At 44.3% G+C, this 17,898-nt stretch overlaps 1 protein-coding gene and 2 pseudogenes across 1 annotated transcript; 1 reads left to right on the top strand and 2 right to left on the bottom strand.

Annotated features, from left to right (window-relative positions):
- LOC136480434 (putative serpin-Z5) overlaps positions 1-4,306 on the top strand; it is a 106,942-nt pseudogene extending 102,636 nt beyond the window's left edge.
- On the bottom strand, positions 2,780-4,063 carry LOC136483898 (cytochrome P450 89A2-like; annotated as a pseudogene).
- A 1,702-nt stretch (positions 4,307-6,008) lies between the features above and the next one.
- LOC136480433 (uncharacterized) lies at positions 6,009-11,316 on the bottom strand. Its single transcript, XM_066477975.1, has 6 exons — positions 11,128-11,316; positions 10,017-10,162; positions 7,791-8,222; positions 6,962-7,660; positions 6,492-6,740; positions 6,009-6,402 (listed from the first exon to the last, which is right to left on the bottom strand). Exons 1-6 carry the CDS (start codon positions 11,314-11,316, stop codon positions 6,009-6,011), a joined length of 2,109 nt encoding a protein of 702 aa, XP_066334072.1.
- Between the last annotated feature and the right edge of the window lie 6,582 nt (positions 11,317-17,898).

Below are 17,898 nucleotides of genomic sequence, written 5' to 3'. Positions count from 1 at the left end.
TAAATTCCTTATTTGAGGCCCTAAATGAATTCAAATCAAAAAGTGGTCAACTACAAAGTTTCATAAATTTTTGAGATCTATAATTTTCATTTAGTAAGTTTTTCCATCCGAGGTCGTTTGAAAAATTTGAATTTTAAATTTGAGAGATTCAAACGTAGTTTTGCATGATAAGATGATTTCAAATCAAAAAGTTGTCAACTACATAGTTTCATAACTTTTGGAGATCTACAATTTTCATTTAGGAAGTTTTTTCATCCGAGGTCGTTTGAAAAATTCAAATTTTCAAATTTTCAAATTCAAACGTCATTTTTGCATGAAAAATGATTTCAAATCAAAATGTTGCCAACTACAAAATTTCATAACTTCTCAAGATCTACAAAGTTTATTTTGGTCATTTGTTCATCCGACATAGTGGTAGTAACATTGTTCACAAATCATATATATCTCTCTTCTATTTTCATGAAATTAATATGAGAGATGTATATTTTATGAACAACGTTATTGTCGCTTTGTCAAATAAAGAAATGACCAAAATAAACTTTATAGATCTTGAGAAGTTATACAACTTTGTAGTTGAAAAGTTTTTCATTTGAATTCATTTAGGGCCTCAAAAATTGATTCGAAAAACTGATTTGCCGAGGGCCAAAAAAATACACACGGCAAAATACCTCTTTACCGAGTGCCAAAACATAGGCACTCGGCAAAATACGGCTTTGCCGAGTGCTAGAAAAAAAGCACTCGGCAAACTGAGAGTAAATTGCTTGTTTGAGGCCCTAAATGAATTCAAATCAAAAAGTGGTCAACTACAAAGTTTCATAACTTTTTGAGATCTACAATTTTCATTTAGTAAGTTTTTCCATCCGAGGTCGTTTGAAAAATTTGAATTTTAAATTTGAGAGATTCAAACATAGTTTTGCATGATAAGATGAATTCAAATCAAAAAGTTGTCAACTACATAGTTTCATAACTTTTGGAGATCTACAATTTTCATTTAGGAAGTTTTTTCATCCGAGGTCGTTTGAAAAATTCAAATTTTAAAATTTTCAAATTCAAACGTCGTTTTTGCATGACAAGATGATTTCAAATCAAAATGTTGCCAACTACAAAATTTCATAACTTATCAAGATCTACAAAGTTTATTTTGGTCATTTGTTCATCCGACATAGTGGTAGTAACATTGTTCACAAATCTTATATATGTATCTTCTACTTTCATGAAACTAATATGAGAGATATGAGAGATGTAGATTTTATGAACAACGTTATTGTCGCTTTGTCAAATGAAGAAATGACCAAAATAAACTTTGTAGATCTTGAGAAGTTATACAACTTTGTAGTTGAAAAGTTTTTCATTTGAATTCATTTAGGGCCTCAAAAATTGCTTCGAAAAAATGATTTGCCGAGGGCAAAAAAAATGCACACGGCAAAAAGCTTCTTTGCCGAGTGCCAAAACAAAGGCACTCGGCAAAATACATCTTTGCCGAGTGCCAGAAAAAAACACTCGGCAAAGACGTATTTTGCCGTGTGTTTTTGTTTGCCGAGTGTATTTTATTTGACACTCGGCAAACACGGTCTTTGCCGAGTGCCCGATAAAATACACTCGGCAAAGCCTCGGCACTCGGCAAATCGCCGGTTTCCGGTAGTGAGTTTGTTTACCGAGTGCAATTATTTTGCCGAGTGTTTTTTTAACAGCACTCAGCAAAGAGCTTGTTTGCCGAGTATCCGAGGGAATGCACTCGGCAAACATAAAACACTCGGCAAAGAGTCGGTTTCCGGTAGTGAGTAGGCTCCTTCCTTAAACGCACACGATTCTATGTAGCTGTCGTTCTTGCCCTGATGCATCCTCTTGAGCCGCGAGTAACCCTCGACATTGAGCATGTGGTGGCCGGTGCCGGCTGTCGTTGCGGCGATGGTGGACACGGAGATCTCTGGAGACGACGTGCGACGCATAAGCCATTGGCGTCGGCGTCGGCGTCGTGTAAGGGCACATAAAAAAGCTCGACGGGAACGGCTACATCACTCCAGTGCCGATCCAATTGGGGCTTGGAAAGATATATTTATATTTATATATAGGCAAAAAATACCTGCTATTACTCCACAACCGATCAAACCAAGAAACCTCTTGGGATTCCAAAAAAGAATTTGTCTAGGACTTGTAGAAGTGATCGAACAAGAAATTTTTGCCGTTTAATATTAATAACAAACTTGTCGTCTTGGAATCAAACTTCGTTGTCACTAGACATAAGTTGTTTTAACTCGTACTCCTATAAGCACGGGTCCTATAAATTCGGGTCGCATACAATAGGAGAGTTGTAGGGAGACGAAGACGAAATGAGACAGTTTCTACATTCACGGAGTTAGTTAGGGGTGTTAGAAAATAAATAGGCTGAAACTTTACTTATTTATTATTAGGTATATAGATATAGATTTGAGTCCGGTCACACGTGGACATGGGACAGGGAGAAGCCGACAAAGATGACTACGTAGCCATCTCTTTTGTGGAGCATCTTCTTATTGGCTGCATCAGCATGCACGCATGCAGATATACTGCAGTACGTAGGATATACTGCAGCACCATATATAATACTCCCTCCATCCCAAATTATAAGTCATTCCAAGAATTTTGGAGAGTCAAAGCATCTCAAGTTTGACCAAGTTTATATAATAAGATAATAACATTTATGATCCCAACTAAGTACTAATAGATTCTTTGTTAATTATATTTTTATAGTATATCTATTTGATGCCATAAATCTTTGTAATTTTTTTTATAATTTTTGTCAAACTTGAGAAGCTTTGACTCTCCAAGATTCTTGGAATGACTTACAATTTGGGATGGAGGAAGTAGACAAGTAGTAGCTCGTTATGTGCACGGTATGATGCATGCCTTGAGTGAAGGCAGTTTTTTTTTCCCAAGGGCACATGCTCTGTTGCTGTGGACGCTGTGCACGAATCTTAATGCGAATCTTGTGGTCCATAGCAGCAGATAATGTGCCCTTAGGGGCAAATTTTACTTTCTCCGCCTTGAGCGGCGTCTTCATATGCTACCCGTCCACTTCAATGAGGTCAACAGGAGCACAGCCACCTCCTGCTGCCAGCACCCCCCACTGGAACGCACGCACCAGTGCGGCGAGCAGGAGCCTGACGTGAACCAGGCCGAGCCCCATGCCCGGGCAATGCCTCGTCCCGGCACCGAACGGCAGCATCCTGATGTCCTTGGCCCCGGCATCGGACCCACGACCTCCCCCTCGCCACCGGCGAGGAACAGTTCCGGCCGGAACTCGTCGGCGTCCGTCCACGTCCTGCTGTCCCTCCCGATGGCCGCCGGAACGATGGTGAAGCGCACAACCGTTCTGCTGTCACCCTCCTCCGGCGGCAAGTGCACACCGATAGCTGCCGCCCACCACGACGTCACGCTGTATGACCGCCACCGGCGGGTGCAGCCGGAGGCTCTCGAGAATAACCGCGCGTAGGTACGGCGTGTCGACGGCGACCTCGCGCTGGTCGCTGCCGCCGTGGACGTCGACCTCGCGGCGGAGCTTCTCCTGGACCTCCGGCTGATTGACCAGGTGAGCGAGCGCCCACTCGACGCAGGACACGACTGTCTCGGTGCCTGCCCCGAGAAACTCCCACACGAGGGTCACTTTCCCGTCGTCCGTCAGAGCGCGCCTGACGCTCGCGTCGTCGTAGTTCGGAACCTGGAGGTCGAGCAGCGAGTCGACGTACGGCCGGATGCCACCGCCGCCATCTACATTACCGCTACACAACAGGGACCGCTGGTGCCGCCTTTTCGTGATGAGAGGGAGGAGGAGATTCGCCATGCGGCTGCGGACGCCAAGGAAGCGCCGCCACCGTCTCCAGTGCAGTAGCCGCGCCGTCCTTGAGCTGCCTAGCACGGGGGCGTACACCATGCCATCGAAGAAGTCCTTGAGCACCCGCTGCACCGCGCTCACGTCGCGCGCGTCGAAACCGTCGTCGCCGAAGCACATCCGCAAGAGAAGAGTGAGCACGGCGGTGTGAAGGGTGTCGCGGATGACGACGACGACGTCGTCACGGTCGCCGGTGCTGCACGGAGGCCGACGTTCCTGTCCAAGGTTGCGCACACAGCAGTGGTCAAGGAGGACGAGGTGGGAACCAAAGCCGCCGCGGTCTGCGATGTCCTGCGTGGTGGCGGCGGGCCACCGCCTGACCTCGTCAAGTTCACCGCCGACCATCCCTTCACCTTCTTCATCATGGAGGAGCGGTCCGGGGTGATCGTGTTTGCGGGCATGTCCTTGATCCGACCAAGTGATCGGCTTCAGAGATAAACTCAGTCCAACCGACACTACTTTTCTGCAACGACACAGACTGCTTAAAACTGCTTGAATTGCTTAGTACTGAGTAGTAGTGTTTTATTGCTACTAATAATAACTTTGGTTTCACTTTCACCCTGGATTTGTTTTTTTAGTTCTTATTAGTGATTGCATCTCTCGTGCCTCTATCGTGTTTGCTGGTTCTTTTCAGAATATAGTCTGGTTATTTTAATCAACCAGTAACCATGGCTGGTCATGAAGAAAACACTACTGGTAGTGGCAGGCTGGAAGCACACTCTCTCCGTTGCCATTACTACTGAAATTCTCTGTGCACATCAAAACGAACAACGTCATGACAACACTTGAAGAAAGACACACACACTGAATCACCATAGCTATCTATCCTAATTAACCAGGCATTACTGCCAAAGCAACTACAATCATGGTCAGGAGTGATTGAGTGAAGTCAATCTCGTCCTATACTTCCTGGTCTTGCCTCTGAATCTCTGATGCTTATATGTAATGCAGACATCGTTCTCTCTTCGCGTTCAATTTCAGAGGGGGCGCCTTGCAGGATCGATGTGTTGTCACTGTCATTTTGTCAGCCTAGCTCTGTAGTAGCAGAAGGTCCTGATTTATCTTCATTGGACAGCATCTCGGCCCTAATTGTAGCTGTCCTGTCCTGCAAATCATTGGTTTCATTCTCATCGTATCTTTCATCTCTTCAGCCCTGCATGCTGTCTGATTGAAGAGATTGCATCTGTTCAGAAGAGGCCACTAGTTCCTTATGATCACGAATTTTCACGATCTGGCGACAATAAGCCGCTGTGCATTGTGTCAGCCTGTCAGCAGAAGTGTCGACGAGGCCAGGGCATTGCGCAGAGGCGGGGACAGCGCGTGCGCGTCAGGAAGGTTGCTGGCACACGGTCTTCTTCCTCCTCTAGTCCTCTGTCCGCACACAACTTCTCCCTCCACCGCCTTGAGCACCGCCCAGGCCGCTAGCGACCTCACCGCCCCGCCGCCCACCTTGCCAGACCTTCCCCGCCCTTCACCTATCCCAATCGAACACCTTGCCGGCGACTCCTTGCCCTACCGCTGACTCTGCCCAACCGGATATCTCCCACCACTCGCTCGCGGCGCCTCGCCACCTCGCTCGCCGCTCATAATCCGCCACCACCGTCGGTCCGGCCCCTGCCCATGGGTCCTTCTTCTAAGCCCGCCGGCAGGGCCGGTCCTGATTTTTTGGAGGCCCAGGGCGAAACTACAATCCGGGGCCCTTTATACATACATAACATTGATAGTACTAAATGTAAATACATATATATAAACACTTAACTGCGGATGCAATAGCAATATTCATATGAAACAATTCATAAATATTAAATTACCTTAAAAATTCCTATATTAAATCACCTTAAAAATTCCTTCTAACATTCCTCGATGTGAAGTCATTGATAATAGTATCAATATCGATCTCATCCAACAATCGCTTCTCAATGCATAATGTTGCCAAACCATTTAACCTCTCTTGAGACATTATAGATCTCAAATAGTTCTTCAACAATTTTAGTTTTGAGAAGCTTTTTTCAGCTGATGCCACAGTCACAGGCATAGTAAACAAGATCCGATAAGCAATGGAAGCATTAGGATAACAACCAGCCTTTGTAACAAACTCAAAAATCTCCATAGCTGTCATTGGTGTATCCGGCAAAGTGAATTATAGAACACTCAACTCGGAAATTAGATCATTTAAATCAATGTCAGATGAACCATTTAGAGAGAAAACTGCTGCTAGTGTTGTGCAACACACTTTTAGCTCAGGACCATCCAATGCCTTTAAGTTTGCTGAACTCATTAAAAATCCAAATAATTCTCTGAATGATTCCAATTCTTGAAATCTAGTCTCCAATGAACGGACTGCCATATCAATTATAACCGCGAAGTAACTAACTTTAAATTCCTTCTCACCTTCCAAGAGTGCTTCCTCACTATTATTTTCATCAAAATGCTTCTTTCTAAGAGCACGGCGCTTTACTTGGAACGATGGCTCAACACCCATTTCAGATGCAATTTCCGTTGCATTGACCTTACTAGAAGCATACCCATCATTTCTATAGGTTTTAAAGTAATCCATTATGCCTTGTATCTGCTGCATGGTAGACTCAATGCACATAGATGGTGACTGCAACTTCTTGCTTACTTTATTGACAGCAAATAAAACATCATGCCAAATATAAATTCAAAGCTGCCAAGTACTTCCAATAAATTCTTTGCATCACTTCTATCCTTTGGTTCTACATCTCTATCTTCACTCAATGCAAGTAAAGCTGCCCTTAGCTGAGGAGCTTGATATCTAATTGCTGCAACACTTTTAATACGACTCTCCCAACGTGTGTTGCACAAAGATTTCACAGTTAAACCATCAACATGATCAAGCAAAAATTTCCATCTTTTAGTAGAACCAGCAAATAAGACATATATCCGTTGCACAATTCCAAAAAAGGAGTTAGCTTTGCTACAAGACTTAGCCATATCACAAAGAGTAAGATTAAGACTGTGGCAAGCACATGACATATACAAAGCTCTTGGATTTATATCACGCAATCGACTTAGCACATGACATATACACATGACATAGTTTTCGTTTCATATTAGAACCATTATCATAACCTTGTCCCCCTAATGTCATCAATATTAAGACCAAAGGACTTAATGGAATCAACCAAAACATTGAAGAGCCCAGAACCAGATGTGTCATCTACCTTCAGGAAACCAAGAAAGTACTCCTCTATTTTAATTTTACCTTCACTCATGTTAACACATCGAACCAACAAAGTCATTTGTTCTTGATGACTAACATCTGGGATGCAATCAAGAATAACTGAGAAATATTTGGCCTCTTTAACAATCTTGATGATAGAATTTGTAATGTCAGAAGCCATAAGAGAAATCAACTCATTCTGAATTTTGTGGCTAAGATAATAATAATGAAGATCATTATTTTGAATACGTCTAAGATGGTCTTGCATTACCAAATCAAACTCTGCGACCATCTCAACACAAGCTAAGAAATTGCCATTTTGGTCATTATAAAGCTGCTCGTTAGATCCTCTAAAAGCCAAATTACGTCTACCAAGGAATTTTACAATGGCAACTATTCTCATCAGTACTTGCCTTATGTGCTCTTTCTCCTTGGTGATTTGCTGATGTAACTCTTTATCAATTGTCTCTTGTTTGCCAAATCTAGTTCTCAATTCATTCCATGAGTTCATATTGGTAATATGCTCAACAGTAATTTCATATTCCTTCATCCTCTCATTGATATATTTCCAGTCTCTATACCCATCATTCCCCCAATAAACTCTTGCACTTTTTAGAATTAAAAAGCTTACAGCAAAAGCAAAATACTTTATCCAAGTGTTTGGAATAAACTAGCCATTTCCTGTCACGTAGCTCTCCATTACTCATTTTTCTATGATAATGAGAATATGCAAAATGCCTTAAATTATCATCGAAAGGGAATACAATATTATCTTCTCTTATAGGCCCCTTTTCAACTAATATATCCCTTGCTTTGTTATCAAGATTATCCCAATTTCTTGGATCATAAATATCCATGTGACACACCGATTGCTCATCAAGACTACTATTTTCTGTAGTATTTGAATTAAATACGTGCTCATCAATACTCACATTGTTTTCTTCCATGTTAATGCCAACATTGTCATCAGAAGGACCTTCATCTTCTAGAATAATTTGTGTTGGTTCCTTCCAGACAACTATGGCCAACTCGTTTGGATCTCTTGAAGTGTTTGGATTATTCTTCAAAAACTTATGCATAGAACCCCTATATGATTGTATGAACTCATCTATTTGTGCTTTGTTTTTCCTTTTCTCACTGCCGGAAGCATACTTTCTTGATGACATGATGCTGTTAAGATTTAGAGAAACAATTAGCTAAAAAAAGTAACTCATCTACTCGCGTTGTTGGCTCAGTGTGGGCGTGTGGCACACCGCCGATCGTCGATTCGTCGTCGCTCATCTGGGTCAGGCGGAGTCGCGGAGATCGCAGCGCGTGCGTCACGTGGCGTCGAGTCCAGCGTCTCGCGGTCTCGCCTCGCGCAGGCGCAATAGCCGCAGCCTCGCGTCTCACGTCGTCGGGCGCCACCGCCGCCGCGCGTGTCGCGTCCGCCCACCGGTCCGTGTGACCGCAGACCGCGTCGTCACCGCGGAAGAGGAGTCGAGGAGTCGAGTCGCGTGTCGGCGTGTGCGTGTGGCTTCTCGCGGACGCTAGTTCTTTCTTTCTGTTTTTTTAATACGGACACCATCCTTCTCGTGGACGCCAGGACTTGCAGGACGACAACGTTCAGTACTGGGCCAAATACTAATATACCTGGTGTTTGCATACTTGGGGTGGGGCCCTACCTAGTTGGGGGACCAGGGCGGCTGCCCCGCTTGCCCACATCCAGGGCCGGGCTTGCCCGCTGGCAATGGATGTGCTGCACAATCCGAAACCCTAACCTTCGCCGCCGCCACGCCTTGTCCACCATCTCGCCCGCAGCGACCTCTCCACTGGCCACACTGCCCAATGCGTGCCCCACCCCCTTCGTCCTCAGTTCCGGCCACGGCGTTGTCGTGCACGCCGCTTTAGTTAGTGGCACACGTGGGCCTTGGGGACTAGGGATGAAAACGGTCGAAAAAACACTCAACCGTTTTCTACTTCTGCATTTGAATAAAAAAAAGAAAGCGAAAGCCGTAAAGCCAGACACGAAAACGAACACGAACTTACCGAATATCGAGAATCTCAAAAACAAGATAATTCGAGCCGAATTATGTCAAACACGGTCGGTATACGAAAAATTAATACGAAATATTGACCCGTAGGACCAAGGGCACAACAATTAACATGTCCTACAACTTTCTTAAAAAATATCTCCATTTGACACACCGTTAGAAAGATACGATTTTTCTAAGGCAGAAAACGCATGTACGCGATTAATATACAGTTGAAACTTTGTTTAAATTTTTTGAACATTTTAAAGTCCTCAAATGAAAAAACTAAAAACTAGAAAGTTGTAGATCTCGTCAAGAGCTACAATTTTCATATAAAAAATCATCTTCATCTAAGATCGTATGAAAAGACACAATTTTTCTAAGGATGAACTTCTAGTGGGCCAAATTTGGTTTAAACCGAATTTCAAATTCGGGATATTCTGAATTAAAAGTAGAAAATGGTCGAAAAAATGTCAAAACCATTTTTGTTCTGATTTTGAATTTATTGTTCTAAATTTCGAACCAGATTTGAATTTGTCCGAAAATACAAATTCGATCGGATTAAATTTAGAAAACGATACGGTTCAGTACAGGATATTTATACCGTTTTCATGCCTAGGGACAACAGCGGCGGAGGACAGGAGAGTGGCGACCAGGCTCAGCACGGTCGAATATGTCAATTGGGCTTGATTGCTTTAGAAATGGACCAACAATATTGGAAAGCAAAGACTCCATTATTTCACCTCTCTTGCAAGTTTGAATTACCTCCCTCGATTCTAAAACTGGATTTTTAGATTCCCTGAATTCTTAAAACTGTTCTAAACCCTCTTTGAATGGTTTCGAAAATGGTTCTAACTGTTGTGGCGCCACGTCAGTCATCCTACGTGATGCCATGTCAACTACAAGAGAGAGTTGCAGTGCCTCCTAGACCAGACCAGGCCAGTGCCATAACTGTGCTGATGACATGATAAGATCCAGACTTGCCAGTATACACAAGACGACTTCGGTTATCCTCACATGCATTCTGAACTCTGAAGCGTTGAGAGTCCCAGTGCCTCCGTCAACAGTGTAACTAGATCTCCTGCTCGAAGCTGAAACCTGCACAAACATGAACGTATAGGCACATTATTAAGCAGTTGGAACCCGGAATAACAAGGTTCTTCGATTGCTGGACAAGTGACCTACAGATTGCAACCTGATGCAACCAAGGCAAAGCTATATACAATCGTAGTTGTAACCTGATGCAACCATGCCAAAGCCATATAAACCTGTACTTTTTGAACTTTGTGATGCAAAACCAAATGCAGTATATATATACAGTTGCAAGGCTAGAAGTTGCCAGTTAAACTTCAGGAGATGGCTCGATGGTATTTTGATGGAACAATGGAAAATGATTCGGAGGATAATCAAGGTTAAACCAAAAACGAGGGGCCAATTACAAAAGCTACTGCTGTGTTAACTATCAGAACTTCTCAGACCATGACTATAGATGTAGTCCTATAAAGCATTCATGACAATTATAAACTATTAAAGCTAATGCTGTCCTACAGGAGGGGGGGAGAGGGGATGGCCCAGTTTTGCCTCCATGAGCCTCTGCCTCTGACGATAATATGATACAAAGAAAGTGGCAAGGCAGTCCTACTTGTTGCTTTTGCGAACGTGATGAATCCAGCAATCATCTTTTGTTCCAAGTGCGGAGGGGCTAGAGAGAAATGGGGGCTAATTGTTTGTCTAATAGGTGCTAATAACACTCCAAATTATACTCATCAATGTTGGCTGTGGTTACGCATATGGCTTCCAAATGATAAGTCGATGCATGTTCTATTAAACTCAGCTATTTGTTGATCAATTTGGAAGTGTCGAAATAAAGCATGTTTCGATAAAAAAAGAAACAAACATCCTCTTGAAGTTGTTAGATGTATATATGTACTTTCTATTTTCCTTCTACTTGGAGGTGTTCTTTTCATATGTACAAACCTGTATACTTGTCCCTTTGGGGCCTGGAATAGAATCGGCTGGCCACTTATTCTAACATGGTATCAAGCTAGAGTTTCCATCCTTACCTGAGCGACGCCGGCAATTCCAGCGCAACCGGCCGACCCACGCTTCATGGCGCCGCCGCTAAACCAGCTCCGCGTCCGCGCCCCAACGCGCGCCTCGCGTGGGCCCGCACTGTTGTCCGCGCCGCGCCCGCCTCGCGTGGCCCCGTGTGGCACCGCTCCTGCTCGTACGTGCCACCCCCGCGCCCCCATCGCACGACCCTGCCTGAGCCGCCAGCCTGCGTCGCCCGAGCCCCACTCGCGCGGCACGCGCTCGCCCGCCTCCAGGCCGCGAGCTCTTCCTGTTTCCTCTCCTCTGTTTCCTTCTCTGCTCCTATTTCTCCAAAAAAACAGCTAGTTGCTTCCTTCCTTCAATGGCGTCCCCTAGGCGCACTGGTGGTCCTGGTGCTATTCCTATCCCCCGCTGCCCTGTCTTCTTCAATGGCACCAATTGGGGAGATTTTGCTTTCCATATGGAGGTTCATATGGACAGACAGCTGCTGTGGGGCTACCTCAATGGAGGTTCATATGGACGGACAGCTGCTGTGGGGCTACCTCACAGGGGAGCGGGTCTGTCCTTTGCGTCCCGTTCTCCCAACATCGCCCACGTACCCACCAGATGTTGCTGATGATGCCAAGAGTGCTTTGCTTAAGGCATTTGAGCTTGAGATGGAGAGCTACCAGTCTGATCTCGGTGTCTATAAGACTTGGCTGCGCGAGGAGAAATCTGCTAAGGCCATTTTACTTGCAAGCATGGAGGTCGATGTCGCCCGAGGTCTTGCCACTTCACACCTTATGTGGGACCACCTTCGTCGCAGTTACGAGATCCGTAACGAAGCGATGTACCTCGCTGTTGTTGAGGAGGCTCAGTCACTTCGTCAGCTTGATTCTACAGTTAAGGACTTCCACCGTCAGATGACAGCCGGCTGGCATCGTCTCGACGGTTTGGGTGTTGAGTTCTGCAGTGGTGGCACTTGTCGGTGCTGTGACCGCCACCGGGACCAGAAAGACACACTTCGCCTTCACGAGTTCCTCTCTCAGCTTCGTTCGGAGTTTGAGACTGTCCGGGTGCAGTTGCTGACTCGTCGTCTGCGCCAATCGCTCTCAGAGGCGATGCCTGAGCTGCGAGCCGAGGAGACCCATCTTCGAGCTGGAGGTGTGAGTCGTGCTCCGCCACAGCCTTCCGTCCTGGCGGACACACCTCCCTCGGTTTCCTCGCCTCTGTCCTAGTCTCCAATGGTGGCGGGGGCTCCTTTTGGTGTTCAGTGTGGCTATTGCAAGATTTATGGTCATGAGGAGGAGTGTCACAAGAAGCAGCGCAACAGATAGGGGTGTCGTGGCAGACACTTCTCTCAGGGCTCCTCTTAGGGCTCTGGTGACTCTTCTACTCAACAGGGCACTCGTTCTGCCTTGTTTTGTCACCTTACTATTGCGGCTCAAGCCTCAGCTCACAGGACTACTACTCAGGCGTCTAGTTCTGCTCCTCCTCTAGGTATATCATCCCCGTGGTTCCTTCACTCTGGTGCTTCTTTTCATATGACGCCCGACTCGACCAATTTGTCCTCTATATCTTCTCCTGATCCACCTATTTTTGTTCGAACTGCGGATGGCACTTCACTTTCTGTTGCTGGGAGAGGCATTCTTTCGACATTTTCCTTTGATGTTCCTACTGTTTCCCACGTTCCTAAACTCACCATGCAATTGTTGTCCATGAGTCAAATCACTAATCGCATAATTCTTGAATCTGATTCTTGTTGTGTTCAGGACCTTTGTATAGGCCTTTTGGTGGGGACTGGGCCTAGGCATCGAGACTCACAACGTCTATGGGAGCTTGATTGGTTGCATCTTCCTTCATCCACCTTGGCTCACTTGGCTCCCAGTTCTCCAGCATCTGCGTCCGCTACTTCGCCTACCACTTCTTTTGCGTAGTGGCATCGTCGTCTAGGCCACCTCTCTGGTTCTAGATTGTCCAGTGTAGTTGGTAGTGGTGTCTTAGGTCCTGTTTTTGGTGACACTGTGATGTAGACAAGGCCCGATCTTCCGAAAGGTATGATAGCGTCGATTAGTGGAGACTCGACATTCACGATCTTGGCTTCGAACCAAGACTGATTCAGACCCCCGCAACCGTTACACCACTGCTCCGTTGGTTATCAACCACGCAAACGCGATTGACCTCGCCGAGAAGGCTTTCCTGCAAGCGAATCGAGAACACAAGAAAGAACGGGATGAACGCAATCTAAAATTGCAAATAGATATGAGGCTTATGAAAACAAGGAGGAGTTCAAGTCTTTATTCGAAAGGACTAATCGCCACAGGCGAACAAAATCAAGAACTGGGGCCCTGGTTCACTGCAAGCAGCCTTGGCGGCACAGTTGCAGCAAAATGATGTCTGTTTCACGAGAAAATCAAGAACTAAACAAAACCCAAACCCTAAGGAGAGCGACGGCTACTAATTATAGAGTCTTGGGCGTCACCCCCCTGGACGCACCCCCTAATGGGCCCAAACATGATACACGGTCCAACGGATCAAAAGACGGTGTCGCAGCACCCTGGCAGATTCTGGACGCTGATTTATTTCGACGATTCCCGTTGATTCCGAAGAGCTTTTGACGTGAGACCACTTGCATTAGCTTCCTTATCTAATTAGCTTTCCATCCATATATAGATCATTGAAAACAGAGTCCGAACGCGCCGTGTGACTAGTTTTATGACAGACTGGTCCTAGAACCTGGATGGGCTCCAACTTTAGTTGGACTGGGCCTCCACCATGAGAAAGATGAATTGGACGCCCATACTAGACATCCTCCTCTTCTTGGCTTGTATTTGACGAAGTAGTGATGTCCTCATCATCCTCCATTTCTTGAATTGAAGTCGTCCTCGACTGAAGTAGATCATTTCCTCTATTGGATGACAACAACGATCGCTCTGGAAGAAGACGTTCATCTTGGCGCCCAATCATTCGCAAAGGCGGCTGCCATGGTGGCCTCCCTGCTGGGAATTCATCCTCCTTCTCCTGCAAAAGATTAGTACCAACAAGAGGCATAGCACTAGAAGCAAGACCAAGTGGACATATAGACGATGTACAAGTTAAAGCATAACATGGTTCATTATGATCAGAAAGAGTAGATTTAAGAGCAAATAAAACTTCTTTCATGTTACTTGATGGTTCATTTGCTGGTTTGCTAGAGTCTTTATCATGGCCTTTCTGTTTCTTTTCAGCAAACTCCTTTTCATATTGCACAATTTCAGCAGGAGTTAAAGAAAGTAAAGCAATGATCTCTCCTTTAAACATAAAAGTATATCTATTTTACCTACCATAATGCACAACATTATTATTATATTGCCAAGGGCGGCCTAACAAAAGTGAACAAGCTTGCATAGGCACGACATCAAAATCAGCATTATCATGGTATGATCCGATAGAAAAATGCACACGAGCAGATTGTGTTACCTTTGCCTTACCACTATTGTTGAACCACTGGATATGGTATGAATGTGGAAGAGCACGTGTAGATAAACCAATGGTCTTGACAAGCTCAGAACTTACCAAGTTATTGCTGCTCCCTCCATCAATTATAGCACGAACACGGAAAATATTGACAATGAGGAACATTTGAAACAAATTATGGCATTGTAGCTTGTCTACTGGCTCAACTTGTGTACTCAAAACACGCTGAACAAGGATTGATTTGTAGTCTGCAGTGCATGCCACACTATCAATTACCTCATCAGGATCTTCAGCACTATCCGTAAATTTATCTGCATAAAGATCAGTTGCAAGTGCAAATTCATTCTCTTCATCACTAGCACTAACATACCCATCATCATCAGTAGCAATATATGCGCGTTTGCTAAGGCATTCTTTAGCAATATGTCCCATGCCCTTGCAGCGGTGGCAAACAACTTTAGAAGAGCTGCTAGAGGAAGGTGTAGCAGATCCACTGAAAGAAGGTGTGATAAAAAAAACTCTTCTTTACAGGCGCTGGTGGTGTCTGCACATTAGAAAATTTACTCACCTCGGTTGGACGTGAAGGAGTGGACGGAGTCGTGGAACGCCTAGGTTGTCATCCCTATACTTTCCTTTCAGCTTTAAGAGCATAATGATATAATTGGAAAAATCTAGTCCATTCTTTATAGTCAAGAACATCCTGTATATCACGACGCAAACCTCTAAAAAATCTAGAACACTTATCAATTTCATCCTCCTATATGTTACTACTCGCTAGACCAATTAAAAGCTCCTGATAATATTCCTCAACAGTCTTACTACCTTAATTTAAACGTTGCAGTTTTAATCGCAGATCACGCTGATAGTATGGAGGAACAAACCTCGATTTCATTCGTCGTTTAAGTACTGTCTAAGTTTGAGGTATTTGAGCATTAGCATTAACATTATTGCAAATATCATTCCACCAGAAAAAAGCAAAACTAGTAAACTCACTAGTAGCAAGTCTAACTCTATATTCTTCAGGTACTTGATGGGAGCTAAATTTTTTATCTACAGCCATCTCCCAATCTAAATATGCTTCAGGATCAGCAGAACCAGAAAAAGGAGATATCTTAAACTTGGTTTTAGAGAAAGGTTCATTATTACCTTGGTTATTACCTCCCATACCGCGTCGGTAAAAGTTCAACCGATTACGGTTACGTGCATTCTCAGCACGTCATCGAGCTTCAGCTTCAGCTTCAGCCTCTACATCGCCATCCTCCTCCTCAGAGAGATCATTAGCAGCAGCATCTTCAGGACGTGGTTCAGGATGTCGTTGTTCAACATCTTCAATCCTCTTGGCCAAGTTGGTGATTTGTTGAAGGATCTCATTAAACTTGTCATCAAGAATGGCACGAAGCTCATTCTTGGAAACACAGTCATTGAAATCTGTGGGTGTGTCCCCGTTTCCTTTGCCGTTCCCTCTGACTTTTCCTGACATGGTTAGAAGATAGCAAAAGACAACACAAAAGTATTATCCCTATCAACTAATTAGGTTGTGGACAAGAAAAAATAAGGCACTCAACTCTCAAGCGTCTTACCACGGTCTTACAAACGTTCTTACCAAAGCCACAGGCGGTGCAATCGGTCGATGACTGTGATACCGTTGTAGCTTAAGTATAACAGTTGCAAGACGAACCTATACTTGGTTAGAAGAAAGTGGAGCTTGGACAAACACAATATAATAGCAAGGAATAGCAATATTCGCAACTGAATAGCAAAGTTAAATAAGTATCCCGAGTACTTATCTTAGTTGCTGGCCTACTCACGCTCCAAGTACCAGATGAATCAAGTGATGTGAATAGCAGGAATATGATTAGGAACAAGGCGAAAATCAGCACACGCAAACATAGCTCAAATGACGCTATCTATGTGCTCCTCTAGATATTGTTCCACTTTTGCTCCTCTTTTTTCTCTGTTTTTGGGCTATCGTTGTTTTTTGGGATTCTGACTTTTTCTTTATATTTTTTTGATTTTTTTTCTTCACTTAGGAGCACAAAAGAAGTAACAACAAAAAATATGAGCTTAAACAGGTGAAAGACGTGGCCTATGAAAAATTCAGAAGACGTGCTCAAAATTGACAAAAAGCTTGTGATCTCGAAAAGAGAATCTTGTGACCAGTTTTTGGCCAAAATAAAATTTTTCGAACCCGACGAAGCGTGGGACGGACGGATCCGAAATTTTTTCTGATCGATTTTGATATATGGAACGTCAAAATCTAAATTCGTATGCGAAAACTAGACCAATTTTAAAAACTAACTCCGAATTAGAGGACAAAACGAAAACAATGCGCGCAAAAGTTGTTGCGGCGGCTATGGATAGATGCAAACAGTGAAGACAAGAGTAACAAATTAGATGGCGTGGAGTAGGGTTTGATGGATACAAAGGAAACACAGCAAGACTTGAAGGTGTTCACGAATTATGATGAAAAACAAAGGAAAAGACACAAACTGGACTAAAAACGATCTAAAATCAGCAACCAGAACTTGCCCTAGGACACAAACTCAACAACGCGAAACAGAGACGAAATTGCACAGCACAACGAGGCTATAGGACAGGGGATATGTGGCAGTGTATATTTTGTTAGCTTTTTGTGGACTATAGGTAATACAAAAACAGTAACAATCTAATGGAAAAAACAAAGTTATACCTAACGGGAAACAAGGTCTCTGATACCACTTGATGTAGACAAGGCCCGATCTTTCGAAAGGTATGATAACGTCGATTGGTGAAGACTTGACGTTCACAATCTAGGCTTCGAACTAAGACTGATTCAGACCCCCGCAACCGTTACACCACTGCTCCGTTGGTTATCAACCACACGAACGCGATTGACCTTGCCGAGAAGGTTTTCCTGCAAGCGAATCGAGAACACAAGCAAGAACGGGATGAATGTAATTTGAAATTACAAATAGATATGAGGCTTATGAAAACAAGGAGTTCAAGTCTTTATTCGAAAGGACTAATCGCCATGGGCGAACAAAATAAAAAACTAGGGCCCTGGTTCACTACAAACAACCTTGGCGGCACAGTTGCAGCAAAACGATATCGGTTTCACGAGAAAATCAAGAACTAAATAAAACCCAAACCCTAAGGAGACCGACGACTACTAATTATAGAGTCTTGGGCGTCACCCCCTGGACACGCCCCCTAATGGGCCCAAACACGATACACGGTCCAACGGACCAAAAGACAGTGTCGCAGCACCCTGGTAGATTCTGGACGCTGACTTGTTTCGACAATTCCCGTTGACGTGAGACCACTTGCATTGGTTTCCTTATCTAATTAGCTTTCCGTCCATATGTGGA

The sequence above is a fragment of the Miscanthus floridulus genome, chromosome 9 (genome assembly GCF_019320115.1).
Source record: "Miscanthus floridulus cultivar M001 chromosome 9, ASM1932011v1, whole genome shotgun sequence".
In the NCBI taxonomy this organism is placed as follows: domain Eukaryota; kingdom Viridiplantae; phylum Streptophyta; class Magnoliopsida; order Poales; family Poaceae; genus Miscanthus; species Miscanthus floridulus.
This window is presented reverse-complemented; position numbering and strand designations above follow the sequence as displayed.

What these genes read in the sequence shown, in the direction of transcription:
- LOC136480433 (XM_066477975.1), bottom strand. Translation starts at nt 11,316, where the DNA reads ATGGGGGCGCGGGGGTGGCACGTACGAGCAGGAGCGGTGCCACACGGG. An exon ending in CTTATCATGTCATCAGCACA is followed by an intron (nt 8,223 to 10,016) that starts GTTATGGCACTG and finishes AAATCTTAACAG; the next exon opens with CATCATGTCATCAAGAAAGT. An exon ending in TTTTATTTGCTGTCAATAAA is followed by an intron (nt 6,403 to 6,491) that starts GTAAGCAAGAAG and finishes TAAAACCTATAG; the next exon opens with AAATGATGGGTATGCTTCTA.